The following is a 19,102-nucleotide window of genomic DNA, read 5'->3' on the forward strand; positions in this document are numbered from 1 at the left end:
TAGATTTAGTTAGTAAAGGTATTTTATTTAATCATTAAGGGAGAAAAGTAAATAGATTTTAAGTCTTTAAAAATATTTATAATTTTTTTTAAGGTATTATTAAAGTATAAATAAAAGCTTAATAATAAAAAAAGCTCTATAAGTAGATCTTAAGTCTTTAAAAATAATTATAGTTTCTTAAAATATAATAAAATATATAAAGTAATAAAGGGATTTAAGGACTCTATTTATATTTAATTAAACCTTTATTAAATTAATAGCTTTATAAAGTTTTTTAATAGAGGGTATAGTTATAAAAAAGAGAAAGAGAAAGAGATTTTTTTTTTAATAACTAATTAATATCTAGACTTTAAAGGCTTTATAGCTTTAATATAATTACTTTAATAATAAAAATTTATAAAAATTTAACTATTTTAAAGTAATTAACTATTTTTAGCTTTATTATTAAAACTAGTTAATAATTAATTAGTATTAATTAGTTTAGCTTATATATAAAAGTAGTTAAAATAGTATATATTAATATTAATTAAAAGTCTATTTAGTTAGATAGTAAAGTATTTAGTTAGGTTAATTAGACTTACTAACTAAGTTAAGTAGTTTATATATAGGTATAGACCTATTAATCTTACTTATAATACTTATAATAGTTAATTTATTATAACCTATTATTTCTATATAAAACTATATATTATTATTTTTATTTTAAAATCTTAAAATATTTATTATTAAGTTTTAATAATAAATTATTAAATAAATTAATAAAATAAAATAATAAAAGATTATAATAAGTCTATTTTTATAAAGTTAATATTTAAACCTTTAGGTATTTTTATAAAAATAATATTTTATAAGAATTATTTATATAAACCTTTAATAAAAGTATAATTTTAAAAGTAAATTAATTTCTCTATAAGCTATATAATTATTTATTAAAATTTTTAAAAAAGATTAAATAACCCTATAATAACTTTAAAAATTCTTTAATTAATAAAGGTTTTATTATTAAGGATTTTTAATAAAAATAATAATGAATAAATTATTAATTATTAATTTTAATAATTAATATTAAATTAGGTAGATCCTTTAAAAATACTTTTTATTAATTTTTATTAAACTAATTTATAAAATAATTAATTTAACTACTTTAAATAGTTATAAAAGTACTTTTATAATATTTTATAAATATTAAAAACTTATAATAATAAAGGTTTATTTATAAAAACTTTTAATAAAATTAATAAAAATAAAATTTATAAAGTTATTATAATTAATATATTAATTATTATATTTATTATTAAGTTAAATATAATTATATATATATAATTAATTAATTTATAACTTTATATTTTAAAATTTTATTATTAATATTTTATAATTAACTAATTATAATACTCTTTATATTTATACTTTATAAATAATTAATAGTTTAATAAACTATTTTATTAATCTTAAGAAGTAAGTAATATAAATAATACCTATAATACCTTTTTTAAAGGGTAAATTAACCTTTAATACTTTTTTAATAACTAATTAATTAATAATAACTTAAATATATAAATTAAATATATTTTAATATAATAATTATATCTTTATTTTTATATTATAAACTATTAATTACCTATAAGTTAATTTAATAATAATAATTAATTTATTTTTTTTATTAATAAATAAAAACTATATATAAACTTAATAATATACTTAAAGTTATATTTAATATAACTTTTTTTAATTATAATTAATTTTTAATAATAATTATTAAAGAGAATATTAAAGTAAACTTAATATTATAATAAATACTATATATTTTATTTAAAGGGGTATAGCTAACTAAAGGCCCCTTATTAGGGTTATAGAAAAAGTGGGTAGTAGAGGATATAAGAAAGGCCTAAATAAAAGTGGGTAGTAGAGGATATAAGAAAGGCCTATACCAAATACCAGCACCGAGGATCTATAGGGTCATGCAGATCCATCACAGAATGTTTCCATGCAAAGTACTGTACGTCTGTTTCAACCCAGATTGGATGTGATGAGGACATTTGCGGTGATGAATTCCACAGATTCTCACCCTATTTATATGGGTTGCCCATCTTCACTCCAGACACATCATCTCTGATCATCATTCATCACGCCTCGCAGGTTTCCGAGTATTTTCTTCGTCGCTGGCAGTCATTCTTTTTCTGGGTCTCCCAATTCACCACTCTTTTTATACCCACTCCACCAAAATTACCAAGATGCACTCCGCACCCATCATTGCTGCGGGCTTTGCTGCCCTGGCGCAGGCCGCCACACCAACCGTCTCCGGAACCCCTGAAGGGTTCGCTGCCTCGGTCACTGGTGGTGGTGATGCCGCTGCTGTCACCCCTTCCACGACTGATGAGCTGTAAGTTTTATAAGACTGCCATCTTTGTGTTCTTGCTGGATGCTGACTTCCCCTTCAGTGTCAAGTACCTAACCGACGACGAGGCTCGCGTCATCGTCCTTACCAAGACCTTCGACTTCACCGGAACTGAGGGTACCGCCACCGAGTCTGGATGTGCTCCCTGGGGAACTGGCTCTGGTTGCCAGCAGGCCATCAACAAGGACGGCTGGTGCGACAACTACCAGGCCGATGCCCCTACCGTCGAGGTCACATATGACAAGGCGGGTTTGACCCCCATTGAGGTCACCTCGGACAAGACCATCCTTGGCTCTGGCACCTCTGGAGTTATCAAGGGCAAAGGTCTCCGCATGGCCAACGGCGTGAAGAACGTCATCATCCAGAACATCCGCATCACCGAGCTGAACCCTCAGTACGTCTGGGGAGGTGACGCTATCACCCTAGCCGGTACCGACCTGATCTGGATCGATCACGTCACCACCGACCACATCGCCCGCCAGCACATCGTCCTGGGCGAGGATGCTTCCGGTCGTGTCAGCATCACTAACAGCAACATTGACGGAGAGTCGGAATACTCTGCTACATGTGATGGTTATCATTACTGGAACCTGTACTTCACTGGCGCCAGCGACCAGATCACCTTCAAGAACAACTACGTCCACCACTTCTCCGGCCGTGCCCCCAAGCTCGCAGGCAACACCGTCCTGCACGCCGTGAACAACTACGTGAGTCTCATTCAACGAGCCCTCGAATTTACCCGAACAAAGCTAATCAGTACTTTCTCACAGTGGCACGAGTCCAGCGGTCACGGCTTCGAGATCGGCGAGGGCGCCTATGTCCTGGCTGAGGGCAACGTCTTTGGTGACGTGGCCACCATCTACGAGGACGGCGATGCCACCACGGCCTACGTCGTCAACGACTCCTCCATGGAGAGCGCCTGCTCCAGCGCGCTCGGCCGTGATTGCGTCTCCAACAGCTACGACAACTCTGGCAAGTTCGAGATGACCGACAGCTCCGTTCTCGACAAGTTCAGCGGCGCCGACGACATCGCCAAGGCTGGCGACGTCTCCTCCGTCACCGGACTGTCCGGCTCTGCTGGGTTCGGTACCATGTAAATTGCTCATATGATTACTTGCTTATGAGGCACGGAGATGGGAAATGGCCTCTTGGAGGCGAGGAATTAAGCTTCAAACGTATATAGCATTACAGCCTCTCGCATATAGCTCATACGAGGATACAACAAATTTGACTCGTTCAACAGTTCACTGCTTCAACAAAACTTGGCGCATGCTGTGTATATCGGAGTTACGATCCTTGCGATCTGACCGCAAACTAAATGAGAGGCAGAATAGGCTGTCCCATACGACGCCTGACAGGGAACTGTCCCGTGGGAAGTTATGCTATAGGAGGTCATCCCACAAGAGGATAGGTAGAACTGCTCATTCTTGGGAATCGGCATTCATGTCAACATGGCTTCTTGAGCTTCTGAAAAATATTGAGAATAACTTCTTCGGCATGCGGCCAAGACTACGATTTAGAGTAATTTTTTCACTTACCCGAAAGCAATGTACTGACAAAGGCAGTAGGAGCCCGGCCTGAGCTGACTCGGATGCTGGTGGAACAACACTTGCTTCAAGCATTTGGCGAAAAGGCATCTTGACGATCTGCAAAGCTCTAACGGCGTGGCGGCTTCAAGGAAAAGAATAGAATACAGCATTTACTTTTTTTCCCTATCATGATATTCAAGGTTTCTTTTTGTCTTGTACATTCATCTCCTATAGCACGAACTGTAGAGCAACGCTGATGATAAATTGACATGTGGTGGGAAATAGGGCACAATATCCCCTCTACTCCATGTGGATGGTCGGTCTCATGTTGCGCCGGTTACTATGAGCGACATTAAACAACCTTCGAAGGTTCCAGCCTCGTGTCTAGGGGCGCGCAGTAGCCCGGCTCCTCGAGCTTTGAGAATGATTGATATACTCGAGTAAAAAATAGTTTGTGGGGCTCTTGTGACTTTCAAAAATGAGCCTGAATTTGGTGTTTAAGTCTCAACTCGGGGGGGAAAGGAGCTCGAAGTCACCAGACCACAACCGAAGACTTGGCCACTGCTCACATGGGCAGTTTAATCCAACATTGCCCACAGAATCGCGTTGCATTGCATACAATGGGGTTGACAGTTGACAACTCCTACGCCTCTTGCCTTGCGACTATCACTTGACGCTCGTGCGGACCTTCAAATTAGCATTCTTCCCTTCCAGACATTAATGCCATTTTTACCCGATCGCCCCACCTGACGCGTCAAACCGTCGCTCGTGCCTGGGTTTCACCGGTCTGCCATTCTAGTAAGAAGCACCTCGAACACACATGTCGGCTCGTTGACAGTTACTCGATCGCATTTCAACTTGGCTGAGTCACTACGAGACAGGTAGATCAACGCAACTGGGGTGGACGTTCCTGAGTGGTTGGTAAACAAAGCCTGCAGCGCGGCGCGTCTACCCACGATAAGCTTTCATGAGCTCAGCCTAACATATTGTGAGTATGCATCAATCGCAGCAGACGTATCACCATTGACTATGACAACTAATATTACGATTTCCAAAGTCGACAGGCATCAATTACATGAGTAATGTGCTCGTGGCTCGGTCCACTCAGCATTTGAGGAGAAAAGCGAAGGGAATGGATCTATCCACGGAGAAAGCCGCTTGGAAGAAACTCACCCTGAAAAAGACAAAATCAAGAATCCTCAGCGAAGAACGAAGTCGCCGCTCTCGACGTTTAGTCCTGACGAAAGACACAATGACGCAAATCAGCCAACGTGAAAGCCCTGCTCGACAACGCTACCATGAGAAACGCGGTGACGCAGCCAGGGAAGAGGTGAAAAAAGATGAAGTCGGTGCTGCAAAAGAACGCAAGGTGATCCTACAGCGTCGCACGCGGTATCAAAGTGCTTTTACAAGTGTGGCAGAAGACATCAACAGGATCCGGGAGGAGGCACCAAAAGGGACACTTGATCAAGGCGCTGATTGCCTTCGACGACTCGCAAATGCTCACAAGAAACGGAAGGAGCTCATATCCAAACCTCAGTCCAAGGGAACATTGGGGCCAAAGCTAACCGAATCTCACCAGAAGATTGAATCTTCATCACGTCCGGGGATCAATTCGGACAACTACCGTTCCCAAGATACGAGATTTGTCTCCCATTCTGCGACTACAGCACCTCGTGTACCCCAAGGCAGTGTCGGAGAACGAGATCATTCCCATCTTGCAGTCAATGTCGCGAAAAGCAAGATGACCTTTTTGGGCCGATCTTCCACAATACGAGCAATACGCAGTCAATCTGACAACAGCTTCTTTCTGAAAAGGGCAAAAGATGTTGAGAACTTTACACGCAATAAGAGGACATCATCTGATCCCAGCTCCCGCAAGACCCAGTTCATTCATTATCGAAGCATGACCGGAGGCTCCAAGAAAGTGTTTCTCTTTCGGGAGAAAAGCTCTTCAATGCTTCAGACAGCATCACGTCCAAACTATGGGAGAGCAGGAGCTGAACTAATCAAGCCACTGCCCAAGACACAGTCTAGGAATCAAGATGGAAAGCTTATCGCTACGAAGAGGCTCGCATCGCCCCTTCACAGTCCGGACTACAGACCGCCAGACCGACAACGCCGATCATCACGTCTATCGAGCAACCCACAAAGATTCAGTGGATCGCTCCGAAGTGATGGGAGCAAGAAAAGGGGGAGCTCCAACGAGCCAGAAAGACTTGCAACAAGGCGATCTAAGCGACTGCGCTGTCATAAAAAGCACATCGGAGGCGAAAGAAAACAATCACTGCCCATTGGATGCAATACTAAAATTCCACCAAAGACAACACGAGCTACCGATAGGGCAAGGACGGCAGACTTGACGAAGGAGAAGCCTCAGGTCAAGATCCCTGCCGACACGGAAATGGCAACCGATCTCAGGGGTTACTCCCAGTGGCCTGGTAGGTTCATTTGTGATTATTCTTGACGTGGACGCGGCCTAACTACACTGAACAGATGATTCAGGGTCGTTGATGAGTACCCGTGGATGCCTCCTCCCGGCAAAATATGAGTTTTCTGGCATCCAAGGCTTCGATTGGATCTGTCCCATTCGCTCATGTAGAACATGTTTCCAGAGTCAGAAGCGACTCGGCTCACATTTTATTGTACGTTGGGTAACCGTCTAGAGCGATGTGTGAGTGGAGATTTGGCTAATGACCCGTCTCAGGCGGGCCACCATTCCTGCCGGCTGAATGACAACTGCGACGGCACCTTCACGATACTTGGAAAGTACCACGATGCTGGGGACGGGGCTCATCGCCCTGCTTTGGTCGAATCGAAGAACCCGTTGCCCCTAAATGGTCCGCCAATGATCCGGCCTCGACCACCGAAGACGGGTTTTAGTGCGCAGCAAAAAGATCAATGGTTAATGGCAAGCCAGAATAAAATGCGTTCAAATACTGCGCCCGAGTCAGGCGAATTGAGCACAGTAGATGAGTTGATGCTACACCCGGGCTTTCTGGGACTGTCCCCGGATGAAGCCTCGGGTTCTGCGCACCGTGAGCTCTTACATATATCGCCAGATCAGGATGCCCAGAAACACCTTTCCTCGCCACCTGTGCCTCTGACAAGTGGCTCGAGTTCGCCTGACTATCCAGAACCAGAAGGCAACACAGCTCGCAGCCTGCGGCTCGACAAGATCAGCAAACAAGACGAGGTTTCCAACGCGTCTCGCAATGCGACGAAAGAGAACTGCCGACTGATTCGAAAGTTCCTCCCTGGCAGACCGTTCTATCCACCCAAGAGAGGCCATTTTGCGGCTCTTCTCTCTACCCCTCGGACCCGCGACATAATCTTGAGGCCAGGTCTCAGATTTGTCGCTGACCAACCGAAAAAGGTCCGGCTTCTGATTGTCCATATGACCGGCGAGGAAGCGCCAGTGCCATGCAACTCCTGCAGCCTGGACCGTGGTCCTTTCAAGAAGTGCGTCGCTATCAGTAAGGCCGCCGCAGGTGAGACGACAAATGGAACTGTGTGCTGCACGAACTGCGCGTGCAAGAGGGGCTTACCACACAAGTGCAACGTTCAAGACTTACTGGGCCGACCAGCTGGGAGGATAAAACGCATTCGACTTAAAGCAGGCCCTGTCTCTGAATCAAAAGAGCAACCCAAACTGGGTGAGACCGGCTCGGGAGTGACCAGCTTGGAAGCGACCGCCGAGAGAGTCACCAAGATTGACAATGTTTTCACGTTCAAGATTCACTCGCTCCCGATGGATAGCTCGCTTAGTCTCGATGCAGACCCTCGGAGTCTGCGTCTCTGTTCGGTGGCGGCGGGGAAAGTCATGGTGGAGTTGGAGGGCAACATGCCTTTCTTGATCGGAACTCACGGGATGTTCAAGCTGTGTCCAGAAGGAAGCGCACAAGTCACAAATGCTTCAGGAGAAGAAGCTGTACTCCACGTGTCTGTTTTAAAAGTTTAAGTGTTTAGCCAGGGAAATATGGCATGGGAGACGACCCAGGGTGATCACGTCTTTTGTGCTGAAGACGCCCAGGACTTTTCAAAGGCGTTTCTTTGGACGAAATGTTATAGAAGCTCTACTTGTACCAACTAGATTGATTCCAGGTCGCCTAGAACGTTGCGTTATACGGAGGCCGCGACATGCACCGTCGCTGGATCCTGAGGTAACCTTAATTGTACATTTCCTTCCCTCTCCCGTGGCTGATAAAAGATGCCACCAGTCGGCGACGCCGCTAAGTGCCAGACCTATCTCTGCCGTGTGTTCTACCATCATGGCCTTCCAAAAGCAATTGCTCGAGCTTGCTTGCCGGTGAGTCCTCAGTGCTAATTAATGCAGCGCTCAGCCGCAGTCGCCAAAACGCCACACCAGGTCTCGCTGTGACTCACTAGACTGCGCTACGCTCTCGGCACGCATTGGAGGATACAACCTCCTAGATCACCTACCTAGATGGTGTTAGACTTGAAGGATAGATAAACAGGCTCCGTTCCCTGCATTCCGGCCAACCCCCACATCGCCCCCTTCACTTCAACGCTGCCAAATCAGACCAGAAGGAACACAGCACCCACCATGACGAGCAATCTAGCAGCCGCCTTCCAGTCCGAGAGGCTGGTCTACACGGCCATCCCAGACACAGATGAGATCAAGGACTGGTTCTACGAGCGCTTCGAGAGCGACCCCGTGGGGCGCGCCTACGCCGACTCGAGCCTTCTCCGGCCGCAGACCAAGGCCCGGAGCGACGAGATCCTCGACGGCATCCGCAAGGACCTCCTGGGCGTGCTGATATGCCTGCCCCCACAGCCAACATCCGAGCAGCTGCCTGCAGACCAGGCGGAGACGGGCCCCTCATCAGCCCAAGACAGCACGTCAGCGGCGCCACATGCAGGTGCTGCCGCCGCCGTGGCCAGCAAGCCCAAGCCGACCCCCATCGGCGTGCCGCACCTCGACGATGAGAGCGGCTCCATGTACCGGCATCACCACCGGCTGGCGGTGATGAGCGTCTCCGTCATCTCGGGGTACCGCGACAAGGGGTATGGCTCCGAGGCCATCAACTGGGCGCTTGACTGGGCGTTCACGCGGGCCAACCTGCACGCCGTCAGCCTGGGGTGCGTCGAGTTCAACGAGCGGGCGCAGCACTTGTATGAGAAGCTGGGGTTTGTTCCTGAGGGGCGCTTCAGGAAATGTCACTGGCACGAGAGGAAGTGGTGGGACGTGTTGCTGTATTCCATGCTGGAGGACGAGTGGGTTGAGCTGAGAGACAAGCGTAGATCATGAATTTGGGACCAAGATGTATCATCCACCACACTAGACCAGTGGGACGAAGATGTTAAGATCAAGACTCTTGTTTACCTCAAAATCACTAAACCCGACATTCAGAGCATAGGTCCGTGGTGCGGCCGCTTCACGGTTATGGCCGTTCCACCAGTTTCAAAGGCAGAAGTTGCTTTGCTTAAGTCCGCCCACTAATACCGAGCAGATACTCAACGTATATCCCATCGTCGCTCCAGCCTCTCATTCAGGCACACAACACGGTCCTCGAGTCCTAGTCAGTCAGACAAAATCCAATCCTCAATTCATTCCCACAATGACCTCAACAACCATGCCCATCATCCCCATGGACAACTACACCTTCTCCACGCCCGCCCGGCCCCTAACATGGCTCATAACAGGCTGCTCCTCAGGCTTCGGCCTCGCCATCGCACGGCACGCCCAGGCAAACGGGCACAAGGTGATCGCGACGTCGCGCAGCCCAGCCAGGACCCCCGAGCTGGTGCGGGAGGTCGAGGCCAACGGCGGGCGCTGGCTGCCGCTCGACCTGGACGACTGGGGCAATGCGGGCGTCATCGACGGCCTGGAGGCAGGGGGCACGGCGGTCGACGTGCTCGTCAACAACGCGGGCGCCGCCCTGCTCCAGGCGGCCGAGATCGTCACCGAGGACGAGGCGCGCGCGCAGTTCGAGACGGTCTTCTTTGGGCCGTACAGGCTGACCAGGGCGGCGCTGCCGCACATGCGCAGGCGGCGCTTCGGGGTCATCGTCAACATCAGCACCGGGGCGAGCCTGGAGGGGCGGGAGAGCATGGGGGTCTACTCCGCGTCCAAGGCTGCTTTCGATGGTGCGCTTGAACCACCTGAGAGAGCCCCGTCGCTACGAAACGAAGGGACTGACATCAGACAACAGGACTCACAAAAGTTCTAGCTAAGGAAGTTGCAGAATTCAACGTGCGCACTCTCACTGTATATCTGGGTGGATTCAACACAGCTTTCTCCTCGTCCCTTGGAACTGGTAAAGTGTCGCTGGGTGAAGATTATGACGGAACAGCTGTCGGCAAGGCTCTGGAGTTTATGCACGGAGGCAAGTATGTTCCAGATGGGGACACGTCGAAAGGAGCCAAGGTAGTTTATGAGGTAGTCACGGGTGAGGGACTCGGGACAGGTAAGGAGGGGGAGCCGAACCTCCCCCTAGGTCGCGATATTGAGGCTCGTGTCAATCTGGTACGCAATCGCATGGATCACTGCTGGAAGGTCTTTGGTGATGCTGCTACCAATGTCCATGTTTGAGAGCGACCACTTGTATTGTAAGGCTGCAGATGTATTTTTCTCCCTACTTGAGAAAACAATTATTTCCGCGAACCTGGCCTTCAATCGCCTGCTGTCAGGTAGAGCAAGACACGACTTTCACTTGCTTGAACTGCCGTAAACTCTAGCAAAACTCCTGAAGGTCTTGGCAACCGCCAATCAATCGGTTATCAGACACCCTCATCCTCCTCGCTGGGCTCTTCAAAGTCCTCACTGAACAGCTCGCCAGAGGCATCATCACTGAAAAACTCATCGAGCAATCCCTGTTCTTCGGTAATGTCATCCAACACATCGTCACTCCATAGCAGGAAGTCCAAGCACTCTTTTGTTCTGAACATCATTCCGTATGATGTCCTCAAGAGAGCACTTGCGCTCTTTGGGAAGGTTTCACCCCAGTCGTACATAGCATCAGTGAAGTCGGCTAGTACCTCCAGATGCTGATCCTTGGTGACGATGTTGGCATCCTCACAATCAGAGCCGAAGACCCCCTCGGGAACCATTCCATCCCAGCCAGACCAGGATGACAATAGATAGTCGGATCGGATGTCGTCGCAGATGTTGTCGAGATCAGCCTCGGACATGAGCAGGTCACTCACAAGGCTTGCATGCTGTAATTGACGGAACAGTGAAAGAAAATCTGCGAAAGGCTCGAAAAATTGGTCTCCGGCTTCAAGAGTCCTGTCAAGACCGAGTCCAACTGCTTCAACTTGGCTGAAAACATGGTCGATCAAGGACGTGTCCGCCTCTTTTAAACGCAGCACATCAGATTCAGTCAAGTCAACAAAGCAAAACAAGTCGCACATGCCTCTCCATGGCAGGTTGATGGGAGAACAGATATCGGTGGTGTCGCCTTTGTCGGTCTGATTGAAACGTAAGTAGCCACAGCCACTATAGATGGAGCGGCCGAAGAAGCGGTCGCCCTCCAATAGGGCTTCTGAGTTCACCCTTCGCAGACTGCGAAGCTCCCTGGTGAGGTATCCGACCTCTTCCAGTGGCACGAGAAAGGCTTTGGGCTTCTCTTCTTCTCCAGTGTCCTGGGCCTGCGAGAACTTCAAACGAAACCGGTAGACTGGGCTGTAGTGGAGTGCCCTGTACGCCTTTTGCCAGATTTCAATACGAATCTCAGGAGGCAGGTCAGGGAAACAGTGGAAGTGCTCGAGAGTTTCTCCTCCACCTGGATCAAGGGGCGAGGTATCGACCGTGGACGCCATGGTCGTGCTGTGGCGAGAACCGCCTAACTTCGTAATGGCCTCTGATGGCATATGTCAGCATTTTTCATTGTCTAAAATCCAACACTAGACATGTGTGATCTGATGCCACTGGGTATGAAATCTGTGCTCGAATAATCTCGACCACCACATCAAGAAAAGAAATCAATGGCAATGTTGCCAAAGTAGGGAGGCTTACCACTCTGGTGATAGTCACAGACCAGACGTGCGCGACATGACAAGTGATGGGCGAGTCAGAGCAGCATCTTGTTGAACAGGCAGCTTCAAAGTTGGTAAAGATGAGTTCCAAGCCAGCAAACAAAGATCTCGGCGGGTTTGTGACGGGGTGCGAGTAAGTCGTGTCGGGACAGGCTGTTGAGTTTGACGCTGTCGCCTGTCGCAGTGGTGGATCAGAGGGGACAGCTCCAGATCCGCCGTGCGTGTGGACTGGGTCTTAGTACCAAGGTAGGAGAGAGGCTTCTGAGTTGACTGCAGCTTCCATAAAGTCTCAGGCAAGGCAAGTACGTCGGCCGTTTGGCTTACGTCACCCTTCAGTGTCCCCAAAGTTTCCACAGCAGATGTGCAGCCGGTGGGCTGTTGCTACTGGCATCGATTGTTTCTTGCCCTCGCTGCGCTAGACGAAGCTTTGAGCCCCGTGGCTGCCGTATCTGAAGGTTCATTCACCACCTGCCTCAGGCCCGTTTGCACTGAGCAACGTCAGACACAGATGGAGTACACATTTAATCTTGTTCTTTCTTCAAACCTGTCTAGCATGGTATTGTACTGTCCCCCAACGCTGTAGTACAAGACTCTGACTCTAGACTGCAGCATTGTTCCTTCCCGTCTAGAGGTCTTCCAAGACCCAATAAGACCATGACACTCGTCATGCAGAGTCTGACCCATTGACCCAATGCCATGCAAGCGCCTCTACCCAGCCAACGGCGACCGACAAACAAACGCATTTATCTGAGGGGTCTTGAACGCCGCGATCAGCGACTCGATCGACGAGTAAGTCCCCACGCCACTGACAACAAGCGAGCCGAGCGCATACAACGTCAACAAGACGCAAGCCCACCAGTACCGACCACAGTACCCCCGAACCCACCTCCTCAGCCCCGAGTCGCGGCGCTGCACCTCGCCCGTGTAGGGGTCGAAGGCCGGCTCGCCCCGCATCGCCTCCTTCTGCACGATGAAGCCCAGCCCCAGCAGCGCGGGGAAGGTGTAGGTGAACTGGACGAAGAACAGGGCGGCCGTCAGCCCGACCAGCCCGAAGAAGAAGGGGATCGCGGCCGCGATGAGGTAGGCGATGGACCAGTAGATGGGGACCACGGCGGCCCAGCAGTGCTTGCCCTTGCGCGTCGTCAGGGGCGGGAAGTTGAAGAACTCGATCAGGACGTTGTTGTATATGACCTTGATCCCGATGTTGCCGTACAGCACCGCGGCGATCAGGCCGCTGAGGACGCCCAGCAGGTTGCAGGCTGTCTGCCAGCTGTACGGGGACAGGCCGTAGTACGAGACCTGGGGGAAGCTGGTTAGTGGCAGCCCTGGAGGGCACGGGAGGGCAGTCAGCACTCACGCTGTTGGCATACTGGCCCTGGAAGTAATACACATAAGACCCATAGATCATGTACACGGCGTAGATAAAGAACTGCGAGGCCCACATGACCTTGAGGAAGTCCCGCGGGCGCTGCAGCTCGGCCAGGAACTCGATGAACAGCTGCGCCCCGGCGTACGCATACACGCCCTGCATCAGCCCGACCACGCCGCCGATGAACCCGTTGCTGGACGGCGGCACCCCGCCGTACCGCTGGATAGGCGGGTACGAGCCGTCGTCAAGAGGCGCAACCGACGCGCCGCCGAGCGCGGCCCCCGCGCCGCCGGCCTGCGCGGCATCGTAGTTGGGCTCGCTGTGCGCCATGACGCCCATCGAGATGAACATGACGGTCAGGTTGATGAACACGGCCCAGTTGGCCAGCCACGTGAAGCGGTTGAGCGTCCTGATCTGGCCCATCACGTAGCCGACGAGCGCCCAGATGAGGCAGCAGACGCTGTAGCACAGCCGGAACTTGGACACCTGCGAGATGGACTGGCCGTTCTGGATGATGATGTTGCCGACCGAGAGCAGGAGCTGGACGCCCTGGATGACGTTGACGAGCCAGCGGAACCATGGCCCGTAGATGCGGTAGGCGAGGTCGCCGTAGTTCTTTGCGGGGAACTCGTAGCTGTCGACGTGGAGGAAGACCTTCCAGAGGAGGTATCCAGAGCTGCATCAGCCTGTTGTCAGCAGAAGCGTAGGTACACGGGGCATGTAAGATGCTGGCCACCATGAGCTCTAAGAGACGTGCTCGTTCACTCACATCCCGGCACACGCCCCGAAGATCGTATAAAGACCAAACCCCTGGCCCCAGCCCATGGTCCCCAAGGCGAAGCCGACACCATAAGGGCCGAGGATATCAGTAGTGATGAGATAAAAACACGCCGCGGCTGTCGCAGTCCTCAGAGCACGGCTCGCATTGGTCCACTCCTCGTCCGAGATGGTCGCGCGGACCTTGGGGTCACTCAGGTTCAGCTCGCGGATGGCCTCGCTGCTGCTCGTCGCGGACCCCTTGAGCTCGCGGATGCCGCCGTTCTTGGAGGGCAGCAGGACGTCCACGATGCCCAGCTTGGGCCTCGACGCGGCGCTCGCGTCCTCCTCGGCGCGCGACAGCGCTGCGTAGTACATGTACTCCTCAAAGCTCACCTTGGGGTCGTGGAGGAGGCGGTCCTGCGGCCGGAACGCGACTGGGCGTGTGCGCAGCTCGCCCACCTCGGCGCTGCGCTTCTCTAGGCTAGTGGAGCCATTGTTGCTGTGGTCAGCCTTTTCCAGCACGCCGTCGCCCATCTTTTGGTTGGGGGTTGATCCGGGAACCTTGGAGGTCGACGAAGAAAGAAGCAGGTGAAGATATTAGGGGGGGGGGGAATAATACGGCACGCCTCGTGTCACCTTGTGGCGAGGAGGATGGCCTGATAGCACTCGAATACGATGCTACGGACAAGGATCGGCAGATCAGCCCGGAATAGATGACGGTGATACTCTGTTGCAACTGCCGCAACGCCGCCAAGATACAGGCTGACAGGAGGGATATCAAAATGTTGTTGAGATACCTGACTTGGCCGCAATAGGCATGTCGAATACCACACAACACTACAACCCCTCTGCTGACGACTAGTATTTCCCAATAGCCATTCGACCATCGGGCTGGGCTCTCACGGGACCCTGCAGTCAAGGTTTGAGCCAGTGTCAGAGTCACCTCAGGCTCGGATCTGGCTCGGGTCCCTTATCTGCGGAGGATCCCGGTGCAGGTGAACAAACGGCTCGATGGTTCCGTGGGACTTGGGCTCGACCGGGAAAATCCATCCAGGGTAAACTTCCAAGGATGGGCGGGCATGCGTACGGCGCTGCAGCGTGTCTTGCTCAGGTGGGGGTGCTTGCAGTGCTTGCAGGGAAGCTTATCTGGGACAAGCTTTTGTCGCGAGCCGGCCCCAACAGCCACTGGCACGGGAGGGCGCGAGATCCCATGCGACATCCAGGGCGATCGATGATCAATAGATGAATTCCGTCTTCCGCTGGCGTTCTGGCGTTCCAATAACCCCGATGCTACCACTCTGGCTGAAACGATCTCGCGCTGGAGGGCCACGTAGCATTGTTCTTGTCCCATGCGACGACTGGACACACTCCCCAACGTGCATTTCCTAGTGCAAGTGTGAGATTGGTGCCACTTCTACAAAAAGAGGTTCGAGGCGTGCTGTCATATAAGAGGGGGGGGCTGTTCACGCACACAACAGTGCGGAGTTCAATCTAGCCGTTCGACCTCCTCGCCGCATGGGCGGAGAGCCGAGAATGTGTCTGCTATTTGCCCTCCTTCCTAAAACGACCACACCTGACGCAGATGGCGCCGAGATCAAAGTCGTCATTTGGGGCTGGTCGTAGAGGTGGAACAGGAGTTGGAGGGGGGCACCGCCAATGGTCAAAAGGCCTTCATTAATGCAGTTGACACCCACTACAATTCACAGCGATACCAGGCTTGTGGCTCTGGATGTTCAAGTTGACAGACGTTGGCCATGATACCAGCAAGTGTCCGTGTCGGTACTAAGTTGGTTGTTGGGTGGCTTTCTCCAAACAAGCATTTCTGATCAAATATCGCTACTTAAGTAAGTACGTATGATGCCTGCTGAGACCTCAGGCCATACAAATTGGCCAAGACGAACGCGGCCAACCTCGCAAGCGCCAATCTGGGGCAGAGACCACACCAGGATGGCTCCATCAATTCATATGAAGGTGCTGGCACTTGAGCATAAGGCCGGTGCTAATCTGGTTTGGAAAAGTTGAAGCCAATCAGGCAGAATATTTCCTCATAAGGATCAAGGCGCGCCTGGTTGCGCAGGTTCGTGTGGCAGATTATTGGGTGCTTCTTCTCAGACCTGACAATTTTCTCGCCGTCTGCCTGGCCCCCTTCGCTACCTGTCCTGATAACTTCCCACTTGTGCCAAGCAGGATGTGTATCCAACCTTCGCCGTGAGTCTGCACTTCACAAGCACTTCCAAGGCTGTGGGACAGCCAGCAGGAGGCGGATGCCGCCCACCAATGGTTACAATCACAGACCTGGACACCATTGGCCAGGCATCGGAAGTCAAGACAATTGGTTTTGAGCGAGCCAGTCAGAGATAACTGTGTTTTGCTAGTGACTGCTGAAAACTTGAAAACTTGAAAACTTGAAAAGTGTTTGGTTTCCAGAGCTCTGGTTGGTCAGTCAACGGCTTCACCCAGCCACTGTACAAGAGATCAGGGACTCGGACCCACAAAAGAACAGACGACACAGCCGTACAAAGTTTGACTGCGAAAAGGAGGTGCTCATGTTGAAATTAAAGCCGTTGTTTACTCTGTACCTAGGTGGGAGGCCGCATGTGTCCAGTAGGAGGCTGTCTGGTGGCGGGTGCTGTGTGAGGTTCTCTTAAAACAGGTTGTCCTCCAGAAGTTCATCATCTAGGAGTTTGTCCTTTGAGAGGCTGTTATGTAGGAGGTTTTCACGAAGCATGTTTTCCCATTGGTGTAGGGTGAACCCTCCCGTTTTTCGAGTGCGATTGTGCGATCCATTGTGTAAACCCACAATACAAGATCAGATGAATTTGGCATGGATATAAATAAAATCTTTGGCCCAAGCCAGAGTTGGTCCGTCTCTGCTCTGTAAAATCCCAACCACGAATTTGACGAAGCTACCTCCACTGTTGATTGTAACCTACCATCGCCGTCAATCTGTCCTCAAACAACTCAGAAGGAAGCCCTGCCACGCTCAGCTCCCTGTACTGGAAACCCTTCGCACCACTCACTTCAATCTCAAGCCATCCTCGACCTCCACTCATCGTTTCTCATCAATCTCATCAATCACTCATCTCACACTCACTTAGCGACAGCCGTGCCTTCATAGCCATCATGGGGTGCTTTCGCATTACCGACGAGATGCGAGCGCACATGTTTGACAATTTCAGCGAGCAGACGCTCCAGGCGATGGCCGATTTTGAGGAGTCGACTGTTGATGAGGTGAAGGAGCGACTCCTGGAGTTCGCAGCTTCCCATGGGCTCGACAGCCTTGACGGCCCCGGCGACAAGGTCAATCGCAGCTCTCAGCTGGATGGTGCTCCAATGGATCACAAGACACTCGATGCCCCCCAGACCCCGACCATGTCACCCGTGTTGCAGGACAGCGACGATGACGACGACTCCATCTTCGACGATGGTGAATCTGTCTTCACTCGAGCTTCGCCCGCAACCCCATTCACCCCCGCGGCACTGAAAGTCACCGACAGCAGCTCGCCAGTGAAGCGAGGCAGAAACGAGTGCAACCAACTCATGTGCCAGACCGATGGCCCTGATGATATCCCTGACTCTCACGATTTCGTCCAGACTCCCTGCAGCGACGGATTTGCGCTTGACGCCTACAACGAGCCCCTGATTCGTCTGTTCGACCCAAAGAACAGCCTGAAGCACCGAGCGCTCGACATGAAGTCTCTGGTTTCGTTCAACCCCGACAAGCAGGCCCTCCACCTTCAAGGTGTTGACCCCTCCACCGGACGTCTGCAAGCCGACCCCACCACGCTCGTCCTTGCCATCGACAGCATCGTCTATGAGGGGCAGCAAGCCGGCGCTGCTGTCTTCTTCCACCCCATGTCGCCCTGGAACACCGTCTCCTTGGTCGACGCGACCGAGAAGAATGCGAAGCTCGAGGCCCTCTACATCGCTCTCAGCATGATCAGCCTCGCCGCAGCCAACGACCCGAACCTGAAGACGGTGCTCATCAAGTGTGCTGACAGGGACTTCTGCCTCGCGAACACTGCCCTCGACCATCTGGATGGAGACGAGGCCCGAATTAGTCTCGAGTGGCTGAACGGAGCAAACATGTCCACCTTCGGAGAGATCGACGGCCTCTGGACAGACATCACCCTGGGTTCCAATGGCCAACGCGCCGTGGACGTGCGCCTCTGGTGCGTCCCGGAAGAGGACATGCAGACTGTCCACGACATGTCACTCGCCTACATGTACAAGCAGTGCGGTCGCGACTGGTGGGCGGAGAACGGCAAGACACCGCCCGAGTACACGGTGCAAGCCCCCGACAGCCTGATCTACCTGCAGCAGCACGAGATCATCGCGCCGGACCACATCATCAGCCAGGGACCACAGGCAGCCTCGCGGTGGAGGGCCGAGGCCGCGGCTCGGCTTGACCAGTGGATCGCGCACAAGAAGCAGGCGACCGAGGCCTGCCGTGAGCTCAACAAGCAGCTTCGTGACGATACGGGAATGCTGCTGGGAGTTGAGCAGTTCCTCGAGGCTTATGGCCTGGCGACTCGCTACCTGTCGGGGGACCCCCAGAGGCACATTGACCAGTTCGCCGCGGAGCAGCGGGCCATTCGGCTGACCAGCAAGCTGCAGGGCCGACAGATGGTCAACTTCGGTGTTGTTAATGGCGAGGGTGCTGAGATTGGCGGTGATGATTGGGCCGAAACTCTCGTCCGGGAGGTCCTCGACATGGACTGGGAGATGTACTGAGGGTAGGGCATTCGTGGAGGATGATTAATTGCACGCAACAACTGCCACTTGTGGTCTGTCTGGCTTGGGTTTCCCACAACTGGAAGCTTACGTTCTGCACTTGGGCTGCAGACATGAGGGGAAGAATATTGTTATGAGAAAAGCTGACCCCAATGTCTGATGGCCGACTAGGCATGAGACATCTTGGAGCACAACCTACCTTTGTGTCGGTTTCGACTTGAGACCTGCGTGAAAAGGCAGGATATGACAGACAGTAGAGGGAATTTCTACAGCTCCCTTCCTTCAGTACACAACTTGAATTGCGTACACATTACC

The 19,102-nt window shown here is 50.6% G+C and overlaps 7 protein-coding genes across 7 annotated transcripts; 5 read left to right on the top strand and 2 right to left on the bottom strand.

Annotated features, from left to right (window-relative positions):
* Window positions 1-2,231: 2,231 nt before the first annotated feature.
* KVR01_010380 (uncharacterized protein) lies at window positions 2,232-3,533 on the top strand (the record flags this gene model as incomplete). The annotated part of the gene is made up of 3 exons (XM_044789905.1): window positions 2,232-2,380; window positions 2,439-3,102; window positions 3,166-3,533. The coding sequence occupies 3 exons, from the start codon at window positions 2,232-2,234 to the stop codon at window positions 3,490-3,492; spliced, it is 1,140 nt and encodes a 379-aa protein (XP_044640539.1). The 3' UTR covers window positions 3,493-3,533.
* Window positions 3,534-6,772: 3,239 nt separating this feature from the next.
* KVR01_010402 (uncharacterized protein) lies at window positions 6,773-7,885 on the top strand (the record flags this gene model as incomplete). The annotated part of the gene is made up of 1 exon (XM_044790504.1): window positions 6,773-7,885. One exon carries the CDS (start codon window positions 6,773-6,775, stop codon window positions 7,883-7,885), a length of 1,113 nt encoding a protein of 370 aa, XP_044640561.1.
* A 471-nt stretch (window positions 7,886-8,356) lies between these two features.
* Window positions 8,357-9,300, top strand: KVR01_010458 (uncharacterized protein). Its single transcript, XM_044786089.1, has one exon. It carries the CDS (start codon window positions 8,492-8,494, stop codon window positions 9,194-9,196), a length of 705 nt encoding a protein of 234 aa, XP_044640617.1. The 5' UTR covers window positions 8,357-8,491; the 3' UTR covers window positions 9,197-9,300.
* A 206-nt stretch (window positions 9,301-9,506) lies between these two features.
* KVR01_010430 (uncharacterized protein) lies at window positions 9,507-10,480 on the top strand (the record flags this gene model as incomplete). Its single annotated transcript, XM_044793544.1, has 2 exons — window positions 9,507-10,035; window positions 10,101-10,480. 2 exons carry the CDS (start codon window positions 9,507-9,509, stop codon window positions 10,478-10,480), a joined length of 909 nt encoding a protein of 302 aa, XP_044640589.1.
* Window positions 10,481-10,668: 188 nt separating this feature from the next.
* On the bottom strand, window positions 10,669-11,709 carry KVR01_010336 (uncharacterized protein; the record flags this gene model as incomplete). The annotated part of the gene is made up of 1 exon (XM_044783320.1): window positions 10,669-11,709. One exon carries the CDS (start codon window positions 11,707-11,709, stop codon window positions 10,669-10,671), a length of 1,041 nt encoding a protein of 346 aa, XP_044640495.1.
* A 732-nt stretch (window positions 11,710-12,441) lies between these two features.
* KVR01_010512 (uncharacterized protein) lies at window positions 12,442-14,937 on the bottom strand. The gene is made up of 3 exons (XM_044783547.1): window positions 14,064-14,937; window positions 13,283-13,970; window positions 12,442-13,224 (listed from the first exon to the last, which is right to left on the bottom strand). Exons 1-3 carry the CDS (start codon window positions 14,585-14,587, stop codon window positions 12,634-12,636), a joined length of 1,803 nt encoding a protein of 600 aa, XP_044640671.1. The 5' UTR covers window positions 14,588-14,937; the 3' UTR covers window positions 12,442-12,633.
* Window positions 14,938-17,176: 2,239 nt separating this feature from the next.
* On the top strand, window positions 17,177-18,787 carry KVR01_010409 (uncharacterized protein; the record flags this gene model as incomplete). The annotated part of the gene is made up of 1 exon (XM_044786053.1): window positions 17,177-18,787. The coding sequence occupies one exon, from the start codon at window positions 17,177-17,179 to the stop codon at window positions 18,785-18,787; it is 1,611 nt and encodes a 536-aa protein (XP_044640568.1).
* Between the last annotated feature and the right edge of the window lie 315 nt (window positions 18,788-19,102).

This window comes from Diaporthe batatas, assembly GCF_019321695.1.
Source record: "Diaporthe batatas strain CRI 302-4 chromosome Unknown Contig00013, whole genome shotgun sequence".
Classification (NCBI taxonomy): Eukaryota; Fungi; Ascomycota; class Sordariomycetes; order Diaporthales; family Diaporthaceae; genus Diaporthe; species Diaporthe batatas.